Below are 23,048 nucleotides of genomic sequence, written 5' to 3'. Positions count from 1 at the left end.
GAGGCATATGTTTAAGTAATATTTTTAGAGAGAGAAGTTTAACAGCTTTTTATGTATGTAATGATTTACATAGGGAGCTGAGCAAGGTTAAGGAGAAGGAAACAAATGAGTTATGTTCTAACTAAGAGCAGGGAGTGGGGAGCATAGGGAAACTACCTGTCCTTACAGCAGGAGAGAGATGTGCTTCAGCAATTTGATAAATGTATCATACTTCCTTCTGATGGAATATTCCTCATAGCTTTTGTGCACCAGGAAACAGTTCTTTTCTATCTGTTGTTAAAGACCCAATTGTGAGACTGTGAAGTTACCAACTTTAGATGTTTCCTTGGATCCTTGCAACTGAAATCCCTGAATAAAATCTCTCAGACAAATTGCACTTAAAAAGCAATTTAGGTGTTAAATTATGTGGATTCTGTGGGAAGAATGTCAAAAAAAACAGACAAGTTTTCAGCATGCAAGGAATTCCTCAAGTCTGAAAGAGAAGCAGCAAACTTCGAGTGCTGATTGTGAAACAGTTGCTCCGAGCTCGGGGTAGGAAAGGTAGCTGTTACTGCGGAACAGAGGTACACACCACTCCAGGAAGCAGCCAGATTGTTTGCTCTCAGAGTGAGGGGAGAAGCCAGCAAGTAGTGATCCCTGGTGGAACACTGTGGGCTGACTTGGCTTAGGAGCCATGGAAATTGGACTGTGCAAAGCTCATTCTTATCAGAATAATGTCTTGCACAGGCATTCAAGAACAGCGTGGAAATTGATGAGACACTGGGGCTGGGATGCTTAACTGTGGCAGAATTTCTCTCTTTGATGTGATGTTTTTCTGTCTGAATATAAACTCGACATGCACACTAAAAGCTTTAAGGAAAGAAGTGTTGGCAGTCTCTCTTCTATTTTTTTTTTCTTTTCCAGAACACTGGCTTTGATTAAACCTGACGCAACACCCAAGATTGGCGAGTTAGTAGATATCATTATTAATGCAGGATTTACAATAACTAAGGCCAAAATGATGATGCTTTCAAGGTAAGGAATTTTTAAGGTCAGCTCTATTGTATCTAAATATTCTTTGTGCAGTTAAGGCCATTCTTTCTAGCTATCCCATGTTGTTCCACACATTAAATCCATTCCAGTGAGTAATAAAGGGAAGACTCATCTGTTTCATAATCATGTGTAGGTTTCTGAAAGCATGTAGAGAATTAAGCTAAGTATTACAAAGTTCTGTGCAAATGAGTATGGGTGATTAAATATAGAATGTCTCTGGATGAATCCAAGGTGACTAGCATTACTTTAGCAATTCAGTAGTGTTTATTACCCACACGTCTGTATGTGCTCACCTCATGGATTCCTGATACAAACCATGCTGCTGATTATAATTCAGTTGTCTTAAAAGGAGTGAGTTTCTTCACTCTTAGTCAATCCATCATCTTAATTTCTGCTCCCACAACCTTGCTTGCTTTTTAATGACTAAAAGTCCCAGGCAAAGCAAGTGATCTTCTGATCTCAATGCAGGGTTGAACAGAGTTTACTCATGCATCTTTCTACTCCTCCCCACCCTTTGCTGCTGTCCACCTGCCTCACTCAGCCACAGGAATATAAGAAAGCATTTTGCAGAGGAAAGAACACAGATGGTTAATTTATCCTAGAAGAATTCCTCGAGGGTACCATACAGTTTCTCAGTTGCTGCTTTGCCAAGCCTGTTGATATAGAACATCTTTATCAAAAGAAAAGCTATCCATATTAAATAATATCATTTTAATGGATTCTTGTGGTTTCTGTGTGAGGTCAGGAGCAATTTTGCCCCAGCTCAAAACCTTTTTGGCTTTTTGAAATCCTGATAAAACAACTATGTGACTCCCTCCTCCTGACTCTGTGTTCATCTGCTGCAGTGTTTGATACTGGTCCCAGATCCTCCCTCAAACAACTCCTGTTCATGAGTTCAGGTTTGTAACACCAATTTACAATTCACAATGTCTTTCAAGCTAGCATTTTTTGGCTTGCTCTCCTGCAGTCTGAGATATTTGATCCTGAAGTGTTGGATGGTTCTTTATTTCAGTTTCTGAGAACTTGAAGAACTGTTGAGCCAAGTCGTGTGACTTGAAGGAAATGGAAACTTGGAGATTTAAACTTTTATTGCCTATTACTATTTAAAACATCCCTGCTCGTCTTATAAAATTGAAATTAATGATTAATAAGCACAAGATTGAGCTGCAATACTGGATATATTTAAATACTATATGAGAGTTTGTGGTTTCTCTGCATAATATACTCTGTTTCTTGTGACTATGCCATTTTAAAATGATAAAACCATGGCTTTGCCAAAGTCTTCTCCCCCTGAGAAGATCCGTCATGCTTGTTCAAACTGTCATCATCTATTGCTTTCTGTAAAGAAATTATTACTGACATTTATCTGGCAATCTCTGTTACCTTGATTCATGCCTTCTGTAAAAATTGTAGCCAAGATATAAAAGTGAGGGCAGGCACCTGCTTTGATAGGTCAGCTCTCTAGTCACCTAAGTTAATCATATCTCAGTTGAGTCTGCTGAGTCTATTATTCCCACATGAACACTGTTTTCTTTATAAGCAGAGAAATAACGAGTGAGATGAAATGAAAAAGGAGCTAAGCTATACAGCACAATTGCAGTTTTGTATTTCTTGAAATAGGAATACTTAACTGAGTAGTAGAGCTCAATTTGTTTCAGAAAAACATCCCTCAAATATTACTTCATATTCAGAAATAATAATGCGGAGTACTGCATACTTTTTCCCATTTGCTTTCCAAAGTTATTCGGTGAATTAGTTTCAGAAGAGGATATTCTGATGAAGTAGTGAATTGGAAGCAAAAAAAATCTAGACTAATTTTCAGAGTATATGTTTGAAGCTTCAGATCGCAAGAATTCCAGTGACTAGCGTCATTTTTGAACAATGTCACTGCCAGAGTTACGACATGGAAGGAAAGCATGTTATCTGTGTAGTCAGTGAAAATCTTTTGAATTTTGAATGGCCCATACTTACATGGAACTGAAACTATTCACTTTCAATGTGCAGGCACTCATTTAGTTAAAAAAATAAATAAATAAAAAAATAAAAAAAAGAAAAAAAAAGTTGAGGCTGTTCAAATCTTTGTCGAGGTTAAGAAAATTGAAATATTTTTAGATTCTTCTTTAGGTTATTTCTTTCATCTGGTAATATCAGGCTTAAGTCTGGACTGCAAATGGAGAAAGATATGAAAAGTTGCACAGCAGATGATGGTATTTTGACTTTGTTCAGACTTTGAGTCTGTTATTTGGAATACTTGCAGGTCATTTTTTTCAGTTGAGGGGGCTGCTCAAAGTGAGCAAGATCATGGAGACCTGAAAATTTCAGAAGACTGTTTCTGTAGGTAAAAAAAAAAATTCAAGATGGGACTCTTTCAGTCTCTCTGCATCTCTGCTTTGATAGTGAGATTTGTACCCAGACTAGGGATGGGCAGTATTGCTTGCTTTCAGCTGCCAGTCCACCTGCAGAGCTTGTCCATCTCCACAAATTCCCACTTCAGAACATGGTACACACCAGGACTGTACACAGCTGGAGCAAGCCAAGACCAAGCCTGCACTTCCAAACTGGAATTTTGAAGTTGCAGTTGCAAAATAACAGGGCTAGACTTGAAAATCCTTGTGGATTCTTCTAGCTGTTGCCATGCGGAGAAAGCAGTGGATGTAGCAAGAGTTAAACACGGGAAGCAGCTAAGGAAAAAGCAGGAGGAGAGTAGGCTGGCTAGCTGCAGCAGGTGTAAGGTGGAAAGCCAAAGAACGGTGTGCCCACAGGTGGATGGAAAGTGGGTCTGCACCATGGTCCCTGAAACGTGCATAGTCCTGCTAGCTGAGCGCAACACTGCTAGCAGCATGGCTATGACAATGCAGAGCTTAGAGAGGGCCACCACCCCATTCGAGTGATAAATATTCTGGCATTTAGCCTGCAGCAGCATGTGCTGTGCTAGCTGGGTGCTTAGGTACTGAGACTAGGTATTAGCTGGAGCCCAGACATACTGTGTATGCTTGCTGGCCTTTATTTACCTGACACCATGAGGAGCCCTCCTCATTACGGAAACCCCTTGCTATAGGAGACTGCAGTGTGTAGTAACTGGTGTTTTCCCCAAGGAGAAGTGCAAGACCAAATTCACTGTTCAAGTAGAAAAGTTTAGGAGAAATAATTTTTAGTATGGAGGACATTGTGCTGCCCATGTTATTTGTAATTTTTGTGGCTACTGAGTAGAAACAAGGTTATGCAATATTCTGTTGTGCTCCAGTGTAATCAAACACCAACCTCAATAAGGAAATAAATTCCAGTGAAGCAGATAAATTGTTTATTTATGTTTTAAAGCCAGACCTCATTAACTAGCTTACACACTGAAAAAGAGCTGAAAGATGAAAGCCATGTAACTGTAAATGGCTTATCAAGAGGGTGTCTGTGCTGCGTTTGTTTTCCAACCTGCGAATGTGGGGACCAGCAGTGACCCTGAAAATCCGTGTTTACGGGCTTCAGCGATTACTTCCTTTCCAGAACAGGCTCGTAAGGGGAAGTCAACTACACCTCTAGCCATGCTAAATATGACAAAGTTAAATGTAATTTCTGTTACTGGACATGAACACCCCACAAGCTGTCCATCTTGTGAAGACATTACCTGTAGAAACATATTGATGAATGGTAGTTTGTGGCTTTCAGGGGTTTTGATATGTACATACATGCATATATGTATATGGATCTTTTTATTCTTCCAGAAAAGAAGCAGTGGATTTCTACGTAGACCATCAATCAAAACCTTTTTATAAGTAGGTATATCATTTTCAGCTTGACATACATATTTATTGAATGCACATGATTCCTTTGCTGTATTTGTCACTGCAAGACCATGGGAACATCAGGGCTTGTCTTTAGTTGAGTGCAGCTCTTTGAGAAGTATGCACACTGCTAATCTTCCTCCAGGGACAGATCCTTATGCCAGCTATCCAGGGTTTTAACTCTCACTTTTACAGCCTGATGATATCAGGGGACTGTCTTTGGTCTCTCTGAAAAGAAAATGTTCCAAGCAACTTCAAAGCCAAAAGAAGGAGCATCTTCAGGATCAGAGTAGAACTTGCAGGTAATGAGAACTGTGAGGAAATACTTACCTGTGAGAACTGATTTGTAGCAAGTATCCCAAATCACAGGTAACTGAAAGGATGGTGCATGAGGCAATTGTTTACCATACTGCTACTCTTGGGCAAAATGTCAAACTTTGGTGATGCTGGACTGCTTTTCCTAACATGGAAAACCTTAGTCTTTCTGTAACTGATCAGGCTGACACTTATGTCCCAGACATTTTCAACAACCACCTTTCTTTTCCTTCTCTGCGTTTTATAGTCTACTTCTTTCAGGAAGAGAGTGTCACTCTGCCTTGTGTTTTTTGTGGAACATGGTTTTGCACTGTCGAAAGATCTGATTTCAGTGCTGTTATGAAGTGCCTGGGTATAAGGATCCGCCAACTTTTTTGCAACAGCAACTGATCTATTTTGGATCCAAACCCAAGCCCTTCACTGAGACATGTGACTCTAGGCTATGCCTGACCACTTTGGAGATCAGAGGAAGATTTAGAATTGCCTTTTCTTCACAGACTAAGTTTATTTGAATATGTTGATAAATAAGCAAGAGTTTTGCCTGTGGTGTTGTTTCACAGATACCTATCTACACTAACAGTAGCTATCTGAGGAACCACGAGCTTTTGTCCTCTGTGATGTACCTGGTCTCCCATCCTGCAGTCCTATCAGCTACATATTCTGTACAGGACTTTTCTCTAATTTACAAACAAATAGTTATAAATAATTACAAACCAAATAGAGCAAAAATCTTCAAGCAGGTGAAACGTAAATTCTGCGACCCATTTATATTTAGCATTTTATTGCTTGTCTGTAAAGACTACTTTCAGATTTAATTTGCAAGTTCACTAGTCAATGCAAGTTTGGTGAATAGTAAAAAAACCAACAACCCTACTTTGGAAAATAATGTTTTTCATATTAAAGAATTAAAATTATAAAATGAATGTATTTAATATTCAGAATTAGACTGCACAGTAAAGAGTGTTGTGGAAATCAGTTTCCTTCTTGGGTATGTATATGCATAAACCATTTAACTGTCCTAAAGAAGCAGTCTCTCAAGAAGAGAACGTGAGTTCTAGTAGTATCCAGTAGCTTTTCCCACTGTAGATACTTTACGTTTATGTAATTCTTTATAGTTTTAGTATTTTTCCTTTAGCAAAGAGCTAGTAGTCTTCTGTCATGCCCACTGATCTGCACAAATGATCATTAGGAAAAGGATGGATGGAGAAGCATTCATGTCCACAAGTAGAATTGTGTAAAGCCTTTAAAAAAAAAGTAGTGCAAAAAGCATTGAATAAACTTTCTCTTTTGTTGGTTCTGTCCAGACTACACAGTGAAAAGACAGGATTGTCATTATGCATGCTCTGTAAAGATACAGAATTATAGCTGTGAGGTTTTTTTTTTTCTTTCTCTTTTGAATAGAACATCTGGGTTTCGAATTTTGGGTGGTTGCTTTTCTTGTGAGATGGTCAGGATAGGAGGCAAGCTGCTCCTGACAATCTCTTCTCCTTTCTCATATTCATCCCACCAAAATGAGATAATTTCTGCTTATGCCAGAATGTGATAACTTATTTGTGTTTAAGTCCTGCCTTCCTCCCAAACTTTCAAAATCTTACTTCTCCCTCCTCTCCTGCTTTGGATTTTGGCTGTGCAAGCATTGACTTGGCATGCACAGAGGCCAGGCAAGCGAAGCACTCCATCCTAACAGCAGCACTGAGGTTGTGTCAGTGAGGACCGTGCACAGGGCAAATGTAAGGATCCTGAAAGTCACTTGTGCAGAAGAGATATGCTTAGGAATCATTTCTGTCAGAAAAATCACTAGCAGGGGGCTTTTTCACCATCACCAGTACTGATCTTTTAAAATTTATTTTGAAACCTAACATACTACACAGTAGCTTGAGCTAGTTTGTGTTATCTGATTCTTTCTCTACAATCATAGTAAAAAGAGAGACTTTGCACATGACCCAGTCTAACCTCCTCCCCGAAGCAGGACAACTTCAAAGTCAGATGAGGTTGCTCAAAGCCTTGCTGAGTTGACTTCTGAGCATCTCCACTGGATAGTATGTTTTTGTTGGCTTTAATTTGTAGCCTGTATCACCATATGCTGTTTCTGTTTTGCAGTGAGCTTCTCCATTTTATAACAAGTGGTCCCGTTGTTGCTATGGAAATCTTGGGAGATGATGCAGTTTGTAAGTGGAAAGCGTTACTGGGGCCTGCAAACTCTGCAGTGGCTAAAACTGATGAACCAGACAGCATCAGAGCAAACTTCGGACATGATGGCATTAGAAATGCAGCTCATGGCCCAGATTCAGTTGCTTCAGCTGCACAAGTAAGTTTTTGACTGGGTGTATTAATTAGCTTTCTTACTAACATAATTTGGTAACATAGCTGGGTCAGGAATTCCTCTTTTTTTTGTTTTCCCATTTGAGTTCAGAATTAGTTTAGGTATTCTTCATGGATCCTTCTTAGCATGGAAAAATAAACTGTCTGTAAAGATAAATTGTGTTTATGTCTGTCACAAAGGGAAATCTTGGGCACTTTGATCAGGAGAGCATGCCTGGTCATTTTTACCATCTTCTACGTTTCACTTACTTGTTCTCCTCCACAGTCCTCACTAGTCTTCTGCTTGCAGCCCACTTTTCTCTGCTGTTATTGTTCATCATGTATATTTATGAAGACAGGACATTTTGTATTGTTTTGTGTTTTGAAAGGTAATACAGTGGGCCTGGCATTGATGAGTTTGGTTCTCTTTTGCTTTGTTTGCAGTCTGTGTCTTTTGTTAGAGTTAAGAAAAAACCCTGGGGCTGGGTGATAGATATTACCAGCATTTCTATAAAACTTATGCGCCTATTCATGTGCATCAGTGTGGGGTAGATACGCTGATAAGCAATGGCTAGGACAAAGTTTACCTAACAGTTATTTGGTATTGCACCATGGTACCTTAGCTCTAGGCCAGCCTGGCCTGCCGGGCCTCTTTGCATGTCCCTGGTTTTGACAAGAAATCACGTTCAGGACCTGAAGCATTTTTTCTGATGGCAAGTTTGGTGGAGATGGTATGCGTTTGGAAAGAGTTTGGATGAATTTGGTCTCTGGTGAAGTGACTTTTTTAATCACAAAAGTCTTTGTAGTTCAGATTAAACAGCCAGATGCCTTCATGTACAAAGGGAAACGTTTCTCTTTGTTCCTGTGTACTGCCACAACAGCTATGCCAGCTTTTGAACTGAGAGTGTAGGGGAGAGAGCATCTTTTAGCACACGACTTTGATTATAAATTTAATTAAGTGTTTTGTCTTAAGCTTGTTGTCCTTCTTGCATTTCATTATTTTTAAAAGGCAGTTTGAAAGCCTCACTCATCAGCGGTATTTCTTTGACAGGAGCTATTATATTGCTGAACTTCTGCAGACGTGTGCATCTTTGTGGTGTTACTGATACCAATCTCTGATAAGTCCACTGAAATTTTGAATTTAGCAGCCCTGTGCCTATTTTTATCTAGTAGGTCCAGTATTACATGGTTGTATTGCAGCTGCCATGGAAACTAGCTGGCTGCAGCTTGCAGAAGCTTTCCTGAAAAGAAAGAAATGTAAGATAGAGGGGCCTAAACAAACTCTTCTGAAAGAAAACCAAAGTCCCAGCCACCTGTAATGAATGTATTGTGAACTAAACAGTTAAAGAAGAAGACTGCATTATTCTTTTTTGGGGCTAAATGATAAGTGAAAGTAGCCCTCTAGTGCAAGGTGGTGTCTCTCTTTCTGCAGGCCAAATTTGGGAATTTGTTTATATTAGGCATAAATTAAATATATTTTATTTTTAAGGCACCATTGGGTTTTTGTTTGGCATTTCATTATCCCAGTCCATCAGCATTATATATTTGCTTTACTCTTCTGGCTTTTAAGAGGCAAAAGAAAGTGTTAAATGTTTTATATATTTTGCTGCCTTTTCCTGGCTGCTGCTTTTAGAGCAAACATTGGTTAACGAAGTGGGACAAGGTCTTCGAATCATGCAGCATGTCATCAGAAGACGGATGTAAGAAACTAACCCTTTTGCCTCAGATATGCAAAGTTAAATTGTAGATCATTTTCTAGGAGAAAAACAAAACACACTTTCCCTACCATTGGAAGATCCATTAGTTAAAATTGTATAATTGTTCAAGTCAGGATTACAGGAATTGTCAGAATGCCATGAGGTAAAGACTGCGAGATAGTTAAGTCTATTCCATCTGAATTCAGCTAGTAAATTAAATGAGACAATTCCAGGAAATGGCCTTTAGCGTTGTTACTGTTACACACAAAAAATCAGATAAATTTGGTAGTAATATCTCCAGGATATTATTATTTCCTTTAAATAGAAATTCATCAATTCTCCTACTTAATTTGACCAATAGGTCTTAAATGGAATCTGTGTCTCGAGCGTTTGGCTAATGTTTATTGGCAGATTGTGTAAGCTATGTGAATAAATGATATGGAAAGAAGCGTGAAGCTGGTAGTGAACAGTAAAAAAAACATCACTGAGGAAAAAAGTTTGGATGTCAGGCTTACCCCAGTATGGTCTAAGACCCAGGCTTCATGATACTTGAATAGCAATGGCAGGAAGAAAGGAAGTAATTGGAGGCAAAGAAGTTCTTTTGATCCATCCCAGAAATCAGAGCAATTGAGTTCATCAGCTTTCATTCACTAAGACCAAAAAAAAAAACAGAGGGGAGGGTCAGTAAGTCATGAGAAGGGAGTCAACAATTTTAGATGAAGTTCAGTTGTTTAAAACAAAAGGAAAAAATAGTTTTAAGCAGGTGGGATGGAGGTCAGTTTTGTATATAGAAGAACTGGATGCTCATTGCATTTTTGCTCATGTGGAAGAAAAAATGGTGTGAGAAAAGGGAAGCAATGATGTGTCTATCTGGGAGTTGATTTGGGAAAGATGCTGAGGAAAAAGAGAATTCAGAAAACTGGGAACACCTCTGCCAACTGATTGTGGCAGCAGCATTTTGAGTGCTCTGAATGGAAATAGATTGCATTGTAGAAGTGGAAGGGAAAAAATTGCAAGAAATATTCAAACTGTGATTTTATGATTGTAGTAATGTTGCCAGAGAGGGAAAGATATGTTTGAGAGAATATTGTAGGGGAAAAGTGTTTAGCACAAAAATCCATAATTAAGGTTTATTTTCTGTGACTATGGATACTTATGGTAAAAGTTGATGTTTGATGTATGTAGCTAGATAAAACTAAAATGTGTTAAATTACTGTTGTTTTCAGGAGCTGGAGTTGTTCTTTCCCTCCAGTGGAGGTCGTGGACCAGTCAACAGTGCAAAATTCACAAACTGTACTTGTTGCATTATTAAGCCTCATGCAGTTAATGAAGGTAAGCTATGCAGATAGTGGAGGTGAAACCAGCGTGTGCTTTGCTGTATCCCATGATCGTTCCTGTGCTACTTCTTTTTGCAAAAAGTGAAATTGCAAGAACACAGAATATATTTCATAGTATGTGCAAAAGTATGCAAGTACTTCATCTTTCATGCATGTTTTTTATTTCTGCAGTTTACTTCCATGGGTTGAATGCTGTTTGGGTGCTTTTTAATTTCAGAATAAGCAGTGAGAGGTGAAAATAAGGAAGAACAATCAAATTATAAATGAGATTCAATGAATCTGGCTGTGACAGCTTACCATATCTTTTCTCCTGTCTGTCCACCAGACTCATCTATGGGAGGTTAGCATCCCCCCAGCAAAATAAAAGCAAAACATCTGTCTATATTGCAGGGCTTTCCGTTCACACAGTAACATGTTACATTAAAACTGCTCACAAAGGGGTATTTGTTCTGATACCAATCTTGTTCTGCTGACTGCAGTGAGGATGGAAAGTAGCGAAGTCTTATTTACTCTGTGAAAGGGAGCCAGAATCTGGAAACATTTGTTGGACTCCATGATGCTTTCTGTCCCAACTGTTGCCATGCAGAAATAATCTCACTTTTGTGTGCTCTACTTAGATAGAAGAACATGTGTAAGAGCAGTGACTGCAATAAAATATTTTGGTTCTGGCACTTCAAAAATATTTCTGAATGCAGGATAAATATTGCCACGTCAGAACATTGAGGTTTTTCATGGTAAGATGTGGAACACACCACAACATTTTAATTACTTCTCTCTGGTTAGCTGAAATAGAAACAGTGGAAGTGGCCAGAGCAGTTTCCAGGCCTTTCACACCTGAAGTCTGAAGGGCTTGGTGAAAGAAATGACTTTTACAAGAAAGAGTCTTGCATTTACTGTTGGTAAAAGGCCTGTTATCTCTTTGAGGCCTTGCACTGTACTTGCTACTGATAAAGTCAGCAAAGAAAGAATGATGTTCCTCTTACCTGGACAGCAGGTGAAACTATGATATTAGCTGAACACTTGCAAGAGGCAAACTTTACTGTGGCAGGATTGTTAAGGTCCTTAATTTTTCAAAATGGCAAAGTGGATGGCTTGAGCTGTGTATTCTCATACTTGAGATGTAATTTCTATTGCATATGGGGGGTCAGACTCTTACTTAGTGAGCCCAGGCCTTCTTCATTTTAATCCTCTTCGTTTCTGTAGATTTCATAGTGCCCTGTCTGACACTTTTCTTTTGTCTTGAACTACTCAGATTTTTTTCTAAATCAAGGGACAAATTCTTGCTCCATTTGCACTCCCCTCTGTATGTTGGCTTAAGGGAGGGAAGAGTCACTGTGGCTGGGCAGCGATCTCCCCTTTTGGTGGAGAACATTGGTGTGGCTTTGCATTGAGTCTGGACTGTTCCCAGTGGGCAGCTTGAGGTGAGATGAATCCTTCACAAAGGCTGCAGGAACTCTCCAGCATCATCATCCCGATGGGCCAGGAACGTCCCAAGGAAGAGGATTTGGCTTTTTTAGCTTGTCTTCAGTCTTTCTTAGTCTTTCTTGTCCTCTTTAGCCTATCACAGGGTGGTATCTCTTTTGGAAGTCTTGGTTCTCACAGGAAGCACTTTTGCACCATCACCAGTTGGAATTGCTGTGCACAGCAGAGTAGAGAGCTACGTACTCACTTTACAGCAGCTTTTGGAAGTCTTAATTCTGAAATAACTCTCTTGCAATTAAACTGTCTGGTTTAAAGCTGAAGGAACATAGCCTTTTTCATCTATTGATTCCAGAGCTTTTACATTTTTTTGCATGCTATGTATCCAGTGACAGGCTGTCCCAGCAGAAGTGCCACCATTCCTCTTTCCCCTTAGAGACTGCTTTGGAGTCGAAAGAATTTGGGGAACCTGTTCAGACTCAGTGGTCTGTAACAGAGGAGTGAGGCCCTGCTCATCTCATCTCCCTTTTAACAGCTATTAGTAACTGTTTGATGATACCTGAGACATTCTGGTAGTTCCAGCAGCATCTCCTGTATCTCAATTAAAGTAGGTGCTATAGCAACTAATGAGCTTTCCTCTAGGCAAAATAGCATGTAGGAGACCGTGTGGTCTTAAAGAAAGGCAACTTGCCTCCCCCTCAGGAAACAACACCTCTCACTGTGGCCGTCTACTCCTGCCATTTCTAGCAGGAAGAATGCAAGGTGAAATGTGGCAGCTGGAGAGGGGACGAAATCCCACGTAGCCATCAGTGTCAGGCAGCAGCGCGACTGAGGCACAGAGGGGAAAGTTATGTGGGTCAGAGCAGCAGAGCCTCTTATGCATTGCAGATTTGATTTGTGCTCTACAAATTTTCAGTATTGAGTATCTAAAAATAAACCTTTTTGTAATTTCCTATGCACTGCTGAGGCTTTGAACTTATCTAATTACCATGAATATAATCTGCTCATTACACGTGTACAATTATGTGAAGTTTCACTTACACGCTTGAGTTTATACAGAGCCATAGTCTTCTGCAGGAACATTTGACTGAATTCATGATTTGAATTCTACTTTCCTGTCCTTTTCCCATTTTTTTTTTCTTTTTTGAGCTGAGTAAATTGCATAACAAGTTCTTAGAAGGAAATAGCAGATATTTTTCAGTTCCAGAAAATGGTTTCCTCAAGCCATAGGTAAACAAAGAAGCTTTTCGGTGAGCTTCCCTTGCTGTCGAAAGGCTGGATCAAACCTCCAGTTTGCATCTGTTAATTCAAGGACAGAGCTACTTCTTAGTAGCTGAATTTGGTTACTGTAGAGGTTTACAGGATCCCGCCCAGTGCTGAAGCGGTGGAAACTCAGTGTGTTTTATCTCCTGCCTTGCCGGCCTGCTCCCAGCCAGCACACAGCAATGCCAGTCGCTAAGCAGGCCGCCATGTGGTGCCAGGCCCTGCCACCTGCAGCCTGTCACCGGAGGGTGACAGGTAATGTAAGCGAGAGTACCCAGAGTACCTGGCAGGCTTCAGAGAAACCCTGGGGCCTGAGGAGGGGTGTTGGGGAGGTTAGGTGATGCTCACACGGCTGGTGGTGCAGGGGCAGGGAGGGGTGGTACCACCAGCCCTCAGAGAACATGCATCATGTGTGCCCCTCAGAGCAGGAAAGCAATAGCTATTTTGTCCATGTAGTGTCCACATAATTTCTGTTGAGGGTCAGCAGCTGGGAAATTGAAGAATTATCTGGGAAGGCCATTGAAATCTGTGCCCTGGACTAGGCAGCTTTAGCTTGCTCTCTAGCAGCTCCTCCCAGTGGACTTGAAGCACTTCCCTGGCTGGCTGGGAAGCTGGCAGCAGCCAACTGGCTGGATTTGAACTTTGAAGAGGGCTTGCAAGAGCACTCCAGTTCCTCTTTGCTGGGGATGTGAAAGAGTGAAAAAGCAACGTGACACAGCTCCATGCAGACTCAGTCTGACCGGGGCTGTGTCTGAGGGATGCGGCCTGGTTTGACCTCTCTGGAATCTGCCACACTTTTAGGTGTCTTTTAGCTTCCTCCTTCTCTTGTCTTGGGACCAATTTTCAGCCAAGGAAGATGGTAACTAGCAAGCACAGCTCTTTAGCACTTTAAATGTAACATTAGTTACAGCACTACACTATCTGTTTTGTCAGCAGAAACAGTGTTTTGTAGGTCACTGAGTGGGATTAACTTTAATTTATTATGTGTAACAGGTTAGTCATGTTTGCTGTAGGAATTAGAATTTGATATTTCATGACTTTCTTGGCCTAAAGTTTCTTTAATGTGACTTTTTCTTGGTTCCCTTGTGAAACAAACAGAAAAAAAATGATGAAAATAATGATGATCAGGCTATAAAGGCTGAGATCAGAAGTGTGTTATATTTCACTTTTTCGTGTATTTAGGTTACAGCACAGAGCTTGAAAGTTGAAGCCCTGTCTTCCATTTCTGCACTCCCAAGCTAAGACAGGGGTTCTAAAGACAGAGTCTTGCCAAAAACAGATTTGGGGCTAGAACTGTGCCATGAACTTGAAAAACAAAACTTCTAGTTGGGAATTCATTAGACCTGATGCAAACTGAAAGGCCTGCCTAAAGACAAAGGAGCTTCTGTGGTCTCATAGAATCACAGAATGATGGACTCAAGGGCTTCTGGGTGTGTGGCTGCCTACACAGTTACATTTGTTCTCCTAGGATGTGCTAAGCTTGAGATTTTGTTCTAATGTTACTGGTAAATTGTACCCCTGTACCTTATTTGTACTTAAAAGAAAAAGTTAATGGTGCTGTCTACCACATTATTCTTCAATTAAGTCTCATAGAAAACAAAAGGAGCAGGACTGTTTTGTTTGTTTGTTTGTTTGTTTTTCCAAATGGAAAAGATATTCAATGGAAATATGATTTTAGACCTGCTCTGAGTGGATGATAAATGTTAAGAGAGCTATCATCAGCTTTCCTATCTTAATACTTTTTGGACTGCATTAGCAAGTCACAGAGCTTTATATTGATCAGCAAAATGCTGCATGACAGGTGACAATAAGAATCATATTTCCTTATTTATGTAAAGACTTAGTCAGAAAAAATGTAATTGAGAGTAGTTCTTTGCTCTAAAGACAAATCTAACTTTGTCAAAACGAATACCAAGGACAGCAATTCAGTCTGCAGCAGGTGCAGAAACACGGTTTACTTATGTAGGACCTCAAATGCAGTTACTTTACAAGAGATGGTGGAGAGAGGAAGACTAAAATCCAGCATTGCAGTAGATTATGTGTATGACTGAAAACAACCAGAGAGCTGTTCCTGACATGCAACAGACCTGTTGCTCTTTGAAAGAGAGAAGACGTCAATGTGAACCTGTTCAATTCACCTCTGTAGTGTGCTAAATTTAATTACGTGCATGGGGTTAGGAAAGGAAATAAGCTGGAAAAGAAAAAGAGGATGTAATAGGAGAGGTGCGAATCTGTCATCATTCTCAGGTCAAGATATTTATCTCATTGTGTTTTAGCAAGCTAATTAGTGTACATTAGATACAACTTTTAAAAATCATAAACAAGCTCTGGAAATTATTTATTCTCACCCTGGGTTTTTAAATAGACTTAAGTTTGCATAACTCATTATTTTAATTTCCAGGAAACTTCAGAAGTAGAACAAGCTTTTCAGAAAGCTGTTTTCTCATACTTTAGAAAAAAATAGCAATACAATTTTTTCATAAGTAATCCAAAAGTATATATTCTGTCTATAAGTATACATTATAGAAAGGTAGAAGGCAGACATTGTGGACTTCACCTCATTGTAGGCAGAAACTTGTACCTTTTCTTTGTGTCTTGTCTACAAGGTTGAGTGCAGAGAGGCATCAGTGATGAGAGAGATGAACACAAATCTTTGCATGAACTTCAGAGAAGTACAGTGGATCATTTGCAGTGTGACCTCTGGATATTCTCACATGCAGTATGGCAATTTCAGTGCTACAGTTGACTGAAACTACTTAGTAAAGCACTGCACTTTCAGATGCAGACCTTTTTGCAGATAGGTTTGCACAGAGAGAAAATGCATTTGTATAAATTAAATGCACTCTGTCTCTTAGATTTTCCTTGAATATATTATAGACAGGGTGTTGCAGTGTTCTGAAGTGTTTGGTGGTCTGGTGACAATTATTTTTTATTTTTAAGGAAGTGAGAAAAAAATAATTAAAATAAAAACAACTTAGTTTTCAACTTCTGAATTAAGAAAAAAAAATTACCCTCCGTGAGAACAATAGTCCATCCACTTACGTCTGTTTTTTACATTCTTTGCTGTAGTTGTAATGATGGATATTCTATTCTTGAGGTGTTTGTTTTTTGAAACCAAGCCTATGTTGTTTCTTGATTATTTCCTGCATGACGTTTTAGCAACTTGGCATTGACTTCCCAGCTTAGACTGACTTTGAATTTCAGTGGCTAGTGGGGAAGCGGCATTTATTTTTCCAAGTATGAAAAATATTTTTTACCTTTGAATCAATTAAGGTAGAGGAGAAAGTGGACTGAATCTGGAATTCGTTTCTGACATTTTGATGCAGGAGGGAAGAGAAGGAGCTATACTTCATTGGAAGAAAAAATAATCAAATGGCACAGCCAATCTTTGAGAAAGATCATAAATATCTCATACTACTGGAAAGTTTTCCAGTAGTGTTCAGTAGACTTATGTAAGTGTTGAACATCATCTTTGTGCAGAGCTTTTAATATTTTGGAAAAAAAGATATGAAGAAGGAGTATTTATTACTGCATTTGGGGATTTCCATTCTTAATGAGTTAGAGAAAAGGTCATACTATAGTTACACTTAATCATTTCTAAGAGTGGTGCAGGAAATTTCAGGTTAATGAAACTACTTTCATTCCAAGAAAACTGATAAATCAAGACTCTATACATTCATTTAATTCACTTACATAATGATGATACAATGGACATTTACCAGCATGTCTGCTGTGAAGGAAAAACATGCTTTACTGATCTTTGAGTTCTCTAAGTATGTTTTACAGAAAGGAAGGTAAATCAGAGCCAGATAGTCTAATTCGCTTGAACATCAGTGCTTTCATCAGAGGCCCTTGGTGTTAGGAAACCAAGATTTTCCTTCAGTGAAGTAATTTGCATGTTTGGATCTGTGCAGCATAAGCATCTGCTTAGCTTTAATTTTTTTTCATGAACGCTGGACTGGAGACATAAGCATGTCAAATTAAAAGAGTTTTATAAGTCTTGGCATCTATCCTTGGGCCAGTTCTTGTCAATATTGTAATTGGTGACTGGAATGGGGAAGGACAGAGCATGCCCACTACCAAGCACCTACTGCAGTTTTGGAGGATATGATCAGAATTCAAAACTGCAGAAATGAAGCAATGTGAAGAAGAGGAAACTGAATATAAACAACTGCACAGCATGTCATGGAAAAGGGAAGACAAACGCACAAATATGAAATAGTGGAGGGCAGGATGTCAATGACAAGTGTGTAGAGAAGAGTTCAGAATAGTGATGTATCATAAGTACAATCAGCATCATTAACGTTGGACACACTTTGTTTAGTTTAGGTTTATTTACAGTAACTTGTTCTGCTCAGTGCTGCAGAGATCCCAACTCGTGTATAGCATCCAGTTTCTGGGCGCTCTGTTTCATGAATAATGTAATCGGCTGACAGCAAAAAGAATAGGAGATTCAAACAAATTGATTTTTGCTGAAAAATTGAAAGGTTTAATTTACTGAACCTTAGATGGAGAAGACATAGATACACAGCTTTCCATATATAAAATAGAAAATATGTGCATATTTATTCCTTCAGACGAAAGAAGATTTAATCTAATCATTATGGAAAACTCAGAAGTATATTGCTGGCTTGATAAATGGGGATGTAATGGAACCATTGTTACCAGAAGTTTTTGAGAACATTTTAGAAAAATTAAAAAAATACAGCCATACGTAGTCTAACTTCACCGTGCCTGTGAGCAAAAGATAAACTACCTAATATCTTGAAGTCCTATCTTACTGCCTTTTTCAAATCTGTGCATGAGGAGAAATGCAAGGTATTGAGCCTTAAAAAGAGTTGAGAGACAGAATGCAGGAGTATGTGAGTCTTTTGCCAAGGCAAAAATAAATGGTAGAGCATACGGTGTGTTTACTATTGATCTAGGGCAGTGATTTGGCAAACTTTCCATAGGAAGGGAAATACAAAATTAGTAAAGGCTGGAGCAGATACTAGGGGATCTCTTGAGGATTTTAACCTCCAGAGTTGAGTTAATTGACAGTGCAATAGTAGATTCAAAATATTGTTTATAATTATGGGCAAATGCATAGTGCAAGGAATGATTTTAACCACTTCCTCTTTGTAATTGGAACCATTCATGAACAGTCCCATGCACAATGTTTAGTTAGGGATTAAAAAAAAAATCTATAAGCATATGAATGGTTTGGATGATAATACTGTATGCTATCATACAAAACAGTGGTACAATCTCAATTAAAATATTATGTTTCATTTTGTTTATGCTCAGGAAATAAGCAAAAGTAAATTAAAATCATGATATAAACATTCTCCTAGCCAGAGTGATTAAGTATAGTCTTTTCAAGTGAAAAAAAAATCACAGTTGATGTGAGAATGGAGTAAAAAACAATTAACAGCCCTAAAAAAGAAAAGAAGAAAAAAGAACAACAAGACGAATATTTCCTTTTAAGTCTTCTAACACAAGAACAATGAAAAACAGAAACCTAAGCATTTCTGTTTTGTTGTTGTTGTTGTTGTTTTGTAAACATCAATATGAGTTCATCATACGTGTTGCAGAGGTATTGATCTTTCCTTCTTAATCCTTCCTTTTTCTGCAGATTCTTTTCTCTAACATCATCCACTGCACAGTCAACTTGCTGGGCATTTTATGTAGCCTGACAGTGATTTTGACTTGACTTTTTATATAGGCCTTTGTATTTGAATTTTAAGTGTGATTCTTCTCATCTGTTCCCATACAATAACTCCCAGAATTATGATGATTATTATTATTTTCCTACAGGTTTTCATCATTTTGTGTCTCAATGCCTTGTCTGGAACTCACAAGTGTGGTTTTCCCTTGTTTGTACTGGTTCAGAAAGTTGAGTCAGGGATTAAAACTTTGAGCCGTTCACTCCCTTTGAATCTTTCTGTTGGCTCCTTTTCTCAGTCACATCACAACCTTGGCCATTTGGGTTTCAGGGCCCCTAAGATTTACTCTCTCTATGTGTAATATTTCTTGTACCATCTTCTATTCTCCAGTCAAGAAGTGGCAGTATCTTCTGTCTTCATCCTTTCATTATTTTCAAATGAATAGTTTGTGAAGATTTTCACCAAATGTGCCCTTGTGTGTTGATAGAGTTCTCCATAAATATCTGTAAAGCTTCCCTTTAAACTACTTTTACATCTCCTTTAATGCAATGCCTAGAAAGAAATCAGGAGCAATGGAATATCTTGGATTCAATCAGGTGAACAACATTCTCTATCATTTGCTTGTATATTCCTTTTTATCTTTTGTCAGTTACCCCTTTTTGTTAATCTGTGTAGCTTTTGAACTTCCCGTTTCTTCTCCATTTGCCCAGCATAAGGCTAGGAGATCAATAGCTGCAGATTATCACTATGGTTTTGCGGTGTCTAGAGAATGCGTGTTTATGTTGTTTAATAAGAATGCCCAGAGTTGCATGGTTCTAAAGTGGAAAAGCAAAAGAGAAGGGATAGATAAACTTTGCTCTTCAGAGGATAGGTTGGCCAACTGATAGGAAGAAATGCAGAAATGAAGAAAGATGGCTGTCAGCTTCCCCGTTTTGCACTGTTGGCTGATCAAGTGAGAACTTCAGCTGAAACACATTGAGGAGGGCCAGCTCTGAGTCCCACTTTTTCTTCTTTTGGAATTAAAAAAAGACTTTGTTCAGAGTCAAGCCTGAGCCTCTGGGACAGGACCTTAAAGCTTGGCAACAAAGAATCAGATAACCTTTTTCATTTCATTATAATGCAAAGGAAAAGTGCATTTCAAAATGTCAAAAACCAGACATGAAATGAAATAGCTACTTATACTTAGTGGTATTTAAAGTATCCAGTACCGGTTACTTCTGAAAATATGTTATTGGATTAGGTAGATCATTGATATGATCGGTCATGGCAGTTTATATATTCCTGTGAAAAATCGTTTGTTGTTCCTGAGAAATTATTTGTAGTTATTGGAAAGGTATTAAATAAATGACACGTAGAGATTGAAATGAAGAAGCCAGTTCTTGACTTGCCTTCAAGGCAGTCTGTCTTACTTAATAAGCTTTTAACAGTGGAATGGTTAAATTGGGAAACAGGCCAAGAACCAAGGGAAGAGAATGTAACGTCCTTAGTCATAGGGCTGGTGGTTGGTAGTGCCCTGGGACTGGCAGATCTCGGGAACACAGCTGTGACATCCCAATAATTAAAATACTGTTAGGTCAAAAGTGACTTTTGTGAACTGTTTTATTTTTATTTTATTCCAATCCACAATTCTGCAAAAAGTTGTAACATTTTTCAGTCTGATGTCTCCCCTGCTATTTTCTGCTCCTTAATGAAGTACAATTTTCAAATATTGTGTTGTGAAGAAACAAATTGTTGAAGATCAATGTAACTGATGAGATCTTGGTGCCTTACCATTTTATCTGATTAAACTGTGTTGGGAGATTATCTGTCCAGTATGAGGTGCATAAATAACATAATGCTGAGAGATAAAGTGCTCTCTCTTTCTCTCTCTTTCTGTCATTTGTTAGGATTAGTATTAAATTCCCCAGTTGTATTTAGTAATGCTTGTGATTCTTTTGTGTGTTGTGATAGAAAATTCATCATAATTAGTGCCTAATCTACAGCTTTGATTTGGGTTCTTACTGTAATCGCATTTTAAACATGCACTGGCCCTGCTTGAAGGGTCCTTAAAAAGTTGACAAAGTTGTTTCTTTCACTGCAGATCTGGATTTTAAAGTTGAAAACAAATTGTGGAAAGCTGCTGAAACGACGCTTTATCTAATTAGTTCTTCTTTCCCTCAGCCTTATCTGCCCACAAAGGAGAGTACATGTCCCAGTTCAGTCATGCAATTGGCTGAAAGCCCAAAACAGATCCCAGGCTGAACCTTGAGCTTGTGCTCTTCAGCTCTCTGGGGATTGCCTCTATGTTTTTTGTTCCTGTTTCAGCCCAGGTAGAATCGGAAAGGAAAGCATCCTTAGGAGAAGTGGTGCTTGCGTTGCCTGAGCTGGGACAGTGGAGGCCAAGTCACTGGATTTGTAGATCTGCACTGCCATTGACAGCTCACCCATCCTCTTGTGCCTCAATTCCCACATTTGGGAAGTGGAATTAACATCTCATTTTGCAGACATAAATGAGATCTCATGCCTCTTCCTCAAATCACTTTGATTTTTATTTTTTTTAGCAAGACATCTGTCTGCATGCAATGGGGACAGTAATTCTTGTGGTTAAATCGTTTAGTCCTGCAGTCCTGGGCAATCAAGGCACTCTGTTTTCTGATGAGTGATAGTGAAGTAGGAATACAATGTAGAGGACAGTCTTGATAGGTTTCCTCTCTATAGGGAAGAAAATTCTTAAAAACTTCAGTGGAGAATCAGCCTAGAAAGCAAAATGCTTCAGTCCCCTTTCGCTTCTCTAAAACATGGATTTTGCTTATAGCTCATAAAACTGCTGAGGATAAAATTCTGTAAAAAGCAGGCTTTCCTAGTACCTCAAAACCTGATAGCTGATTAGTGTTTTAATCACAGTTCTTGCCAGCTGTGAAGGCCTATCCAAGCAGGCCATTCTTTACTGATACCGCCTAAAATGGAGATTTGCAGCTGTCAGGCAGAGCATCTTTCTCATGCCAAGGTAACTTTGTCCCTGCAAGTGGTGACTGCCATTTGCCTGCCACCGTCCTTTCCTCCATCTCTACTGGCTTCGTGTAAAGCAGTAGCTGTTAACTGGAGCAGTGGGTCTGAAGAATGAGAATGAGGAAATGTTCATGCTCTGTCACAGATTACTTTTTTTATATGTTTATTTCGTGGATGATGCCCAGCCCTGAAGTCAAGAATTTTAGGCTTGCTGCCTCCCTGAAACCGACGTGTGGAAGTGCTGAGCTGCACAGCCTTTTCTGCAGTGCAGACCAAGAGAAATTAGAGGTCTGGTTTCTCTCTGACATGGTTTTGCATTTCCTCTGAAAACTTGTTCGAGTCCCTTCATTTCACTGCTGCAGGTTTTTTGAATTGATTTTTTTTCCCTTGAAAAGAAGGAGAAATATATTTTCCTGGTTTTACAGGAGGGTTACAACGAAACTTTTGTCAGTGTGAGTGAGCCGTGTTGGAACAGAATACTGAGACAAGAGGAACCATGCCTGCCTATGTTATGTGTTCTGTAGACCCAAAATGCTGCCTGGACTGAGCACATATACAAATCTCAGGCTTGCCTGTTACCAGTTTGATGATTTTTTGGAACAAGTATGCATTGTTTTATATGGGAAAGGTTTTGGTTTTCCTTTTTTTATTATTATTACTATTATTATTTTTTTTTTTTTTTACTTAATCCTTAATGTGAAAGTACTGTGGCAAATACTGCAGGTACAGCTTTTTTCATTTTCATTTGTAAATAAAATTTTTAGATCTCCAGCTATCTATTGTATTTGCCCAGAGCTTCCACTGCCCTTTCAGTGTGTAGGAAGCTCACCAATCCTATGCTACAGATATTAGCAGACTGTGTACAATTCAGGTCTTGAGCATGCCAGAACCTAGATATTGTTCTAACCTTTGTATTATACTAATTTACTAAATTTTTATGCAGTGCTACAAAAAAAAAAAAAAAGTTCAAGTTATAGTCTAGTTAACAAAAGGAATTAATGACTAAGAGTCAAATCTTGTTGTTGTCATTCATTACAGAATATTCTTCTATCGTTAACTCTGCTCTGAATAAATGTCTAGAATTTATAGTTGCTCACAATTTTTACTAGAGGACAGACATTTATGCTCTATAAAAACACTGATGCTATAAAATTCTTTCACATGGAGTACTGTGCTTGGCTGACATGATCTAAAATACACATTCAGTGGAAAATCAGTGGTTCTTGTTCTCCTAAGTTTAGTGTTTTGCTTTTTACAATGCCATTCAGCCTTGGA

General features: G+C 38.8%; 1 protein-coding gene across 4 annotated transcripts in view; it reads left to right on the top strand.

The window, feature by feature from the left end:
• The window catches only part of NME7 (NME/NM23 family member 7), a 93,143-nt gene that overhangs the window by 26,824 nt on the left and 43,271 nt on the right, over positions 1–23,048 (top strand). For all 4 annotated transcript variants that reach the window (XM_084523151.1, XM_084523152.1, XM_084523153.1 and 1 more), the window contains 4 exons: positions 904–1,014; positions 4,749–4,799; positions 7,224–7,431; positions 10,348–10,453. In XM_084523151.1, the coding sequence (XP_084379277.1) occupies positions 904–1,014; positions 4,749–4,799; positions 7,224–7,431; positions 10,348–10,453 (476 nt within the window). The remainder of the gene's footprint in view (positions 1–903; positions 1,015–4,748; positions 4,800–7,223; positions 7,432–10,347; positions 10,454–23,048) is intronic.

The sequence above is a fragment of the Aythya ferina genome, assembly GCF_964211825.1.
Source record: "Aythya ferina genome assembly, chromosome: 1".
In the NCBI taxonomy this organism is placed as follows: Eukaryota; Metazoa; Chordata; class Aves; order Anseriformes; family Anatidae; genus Aythya; species Aythya ferina.
Note: the sequence above shows the minus strand (reverse complement) of the source record. Positions and strands in the feature narration are given on the sequence as shown.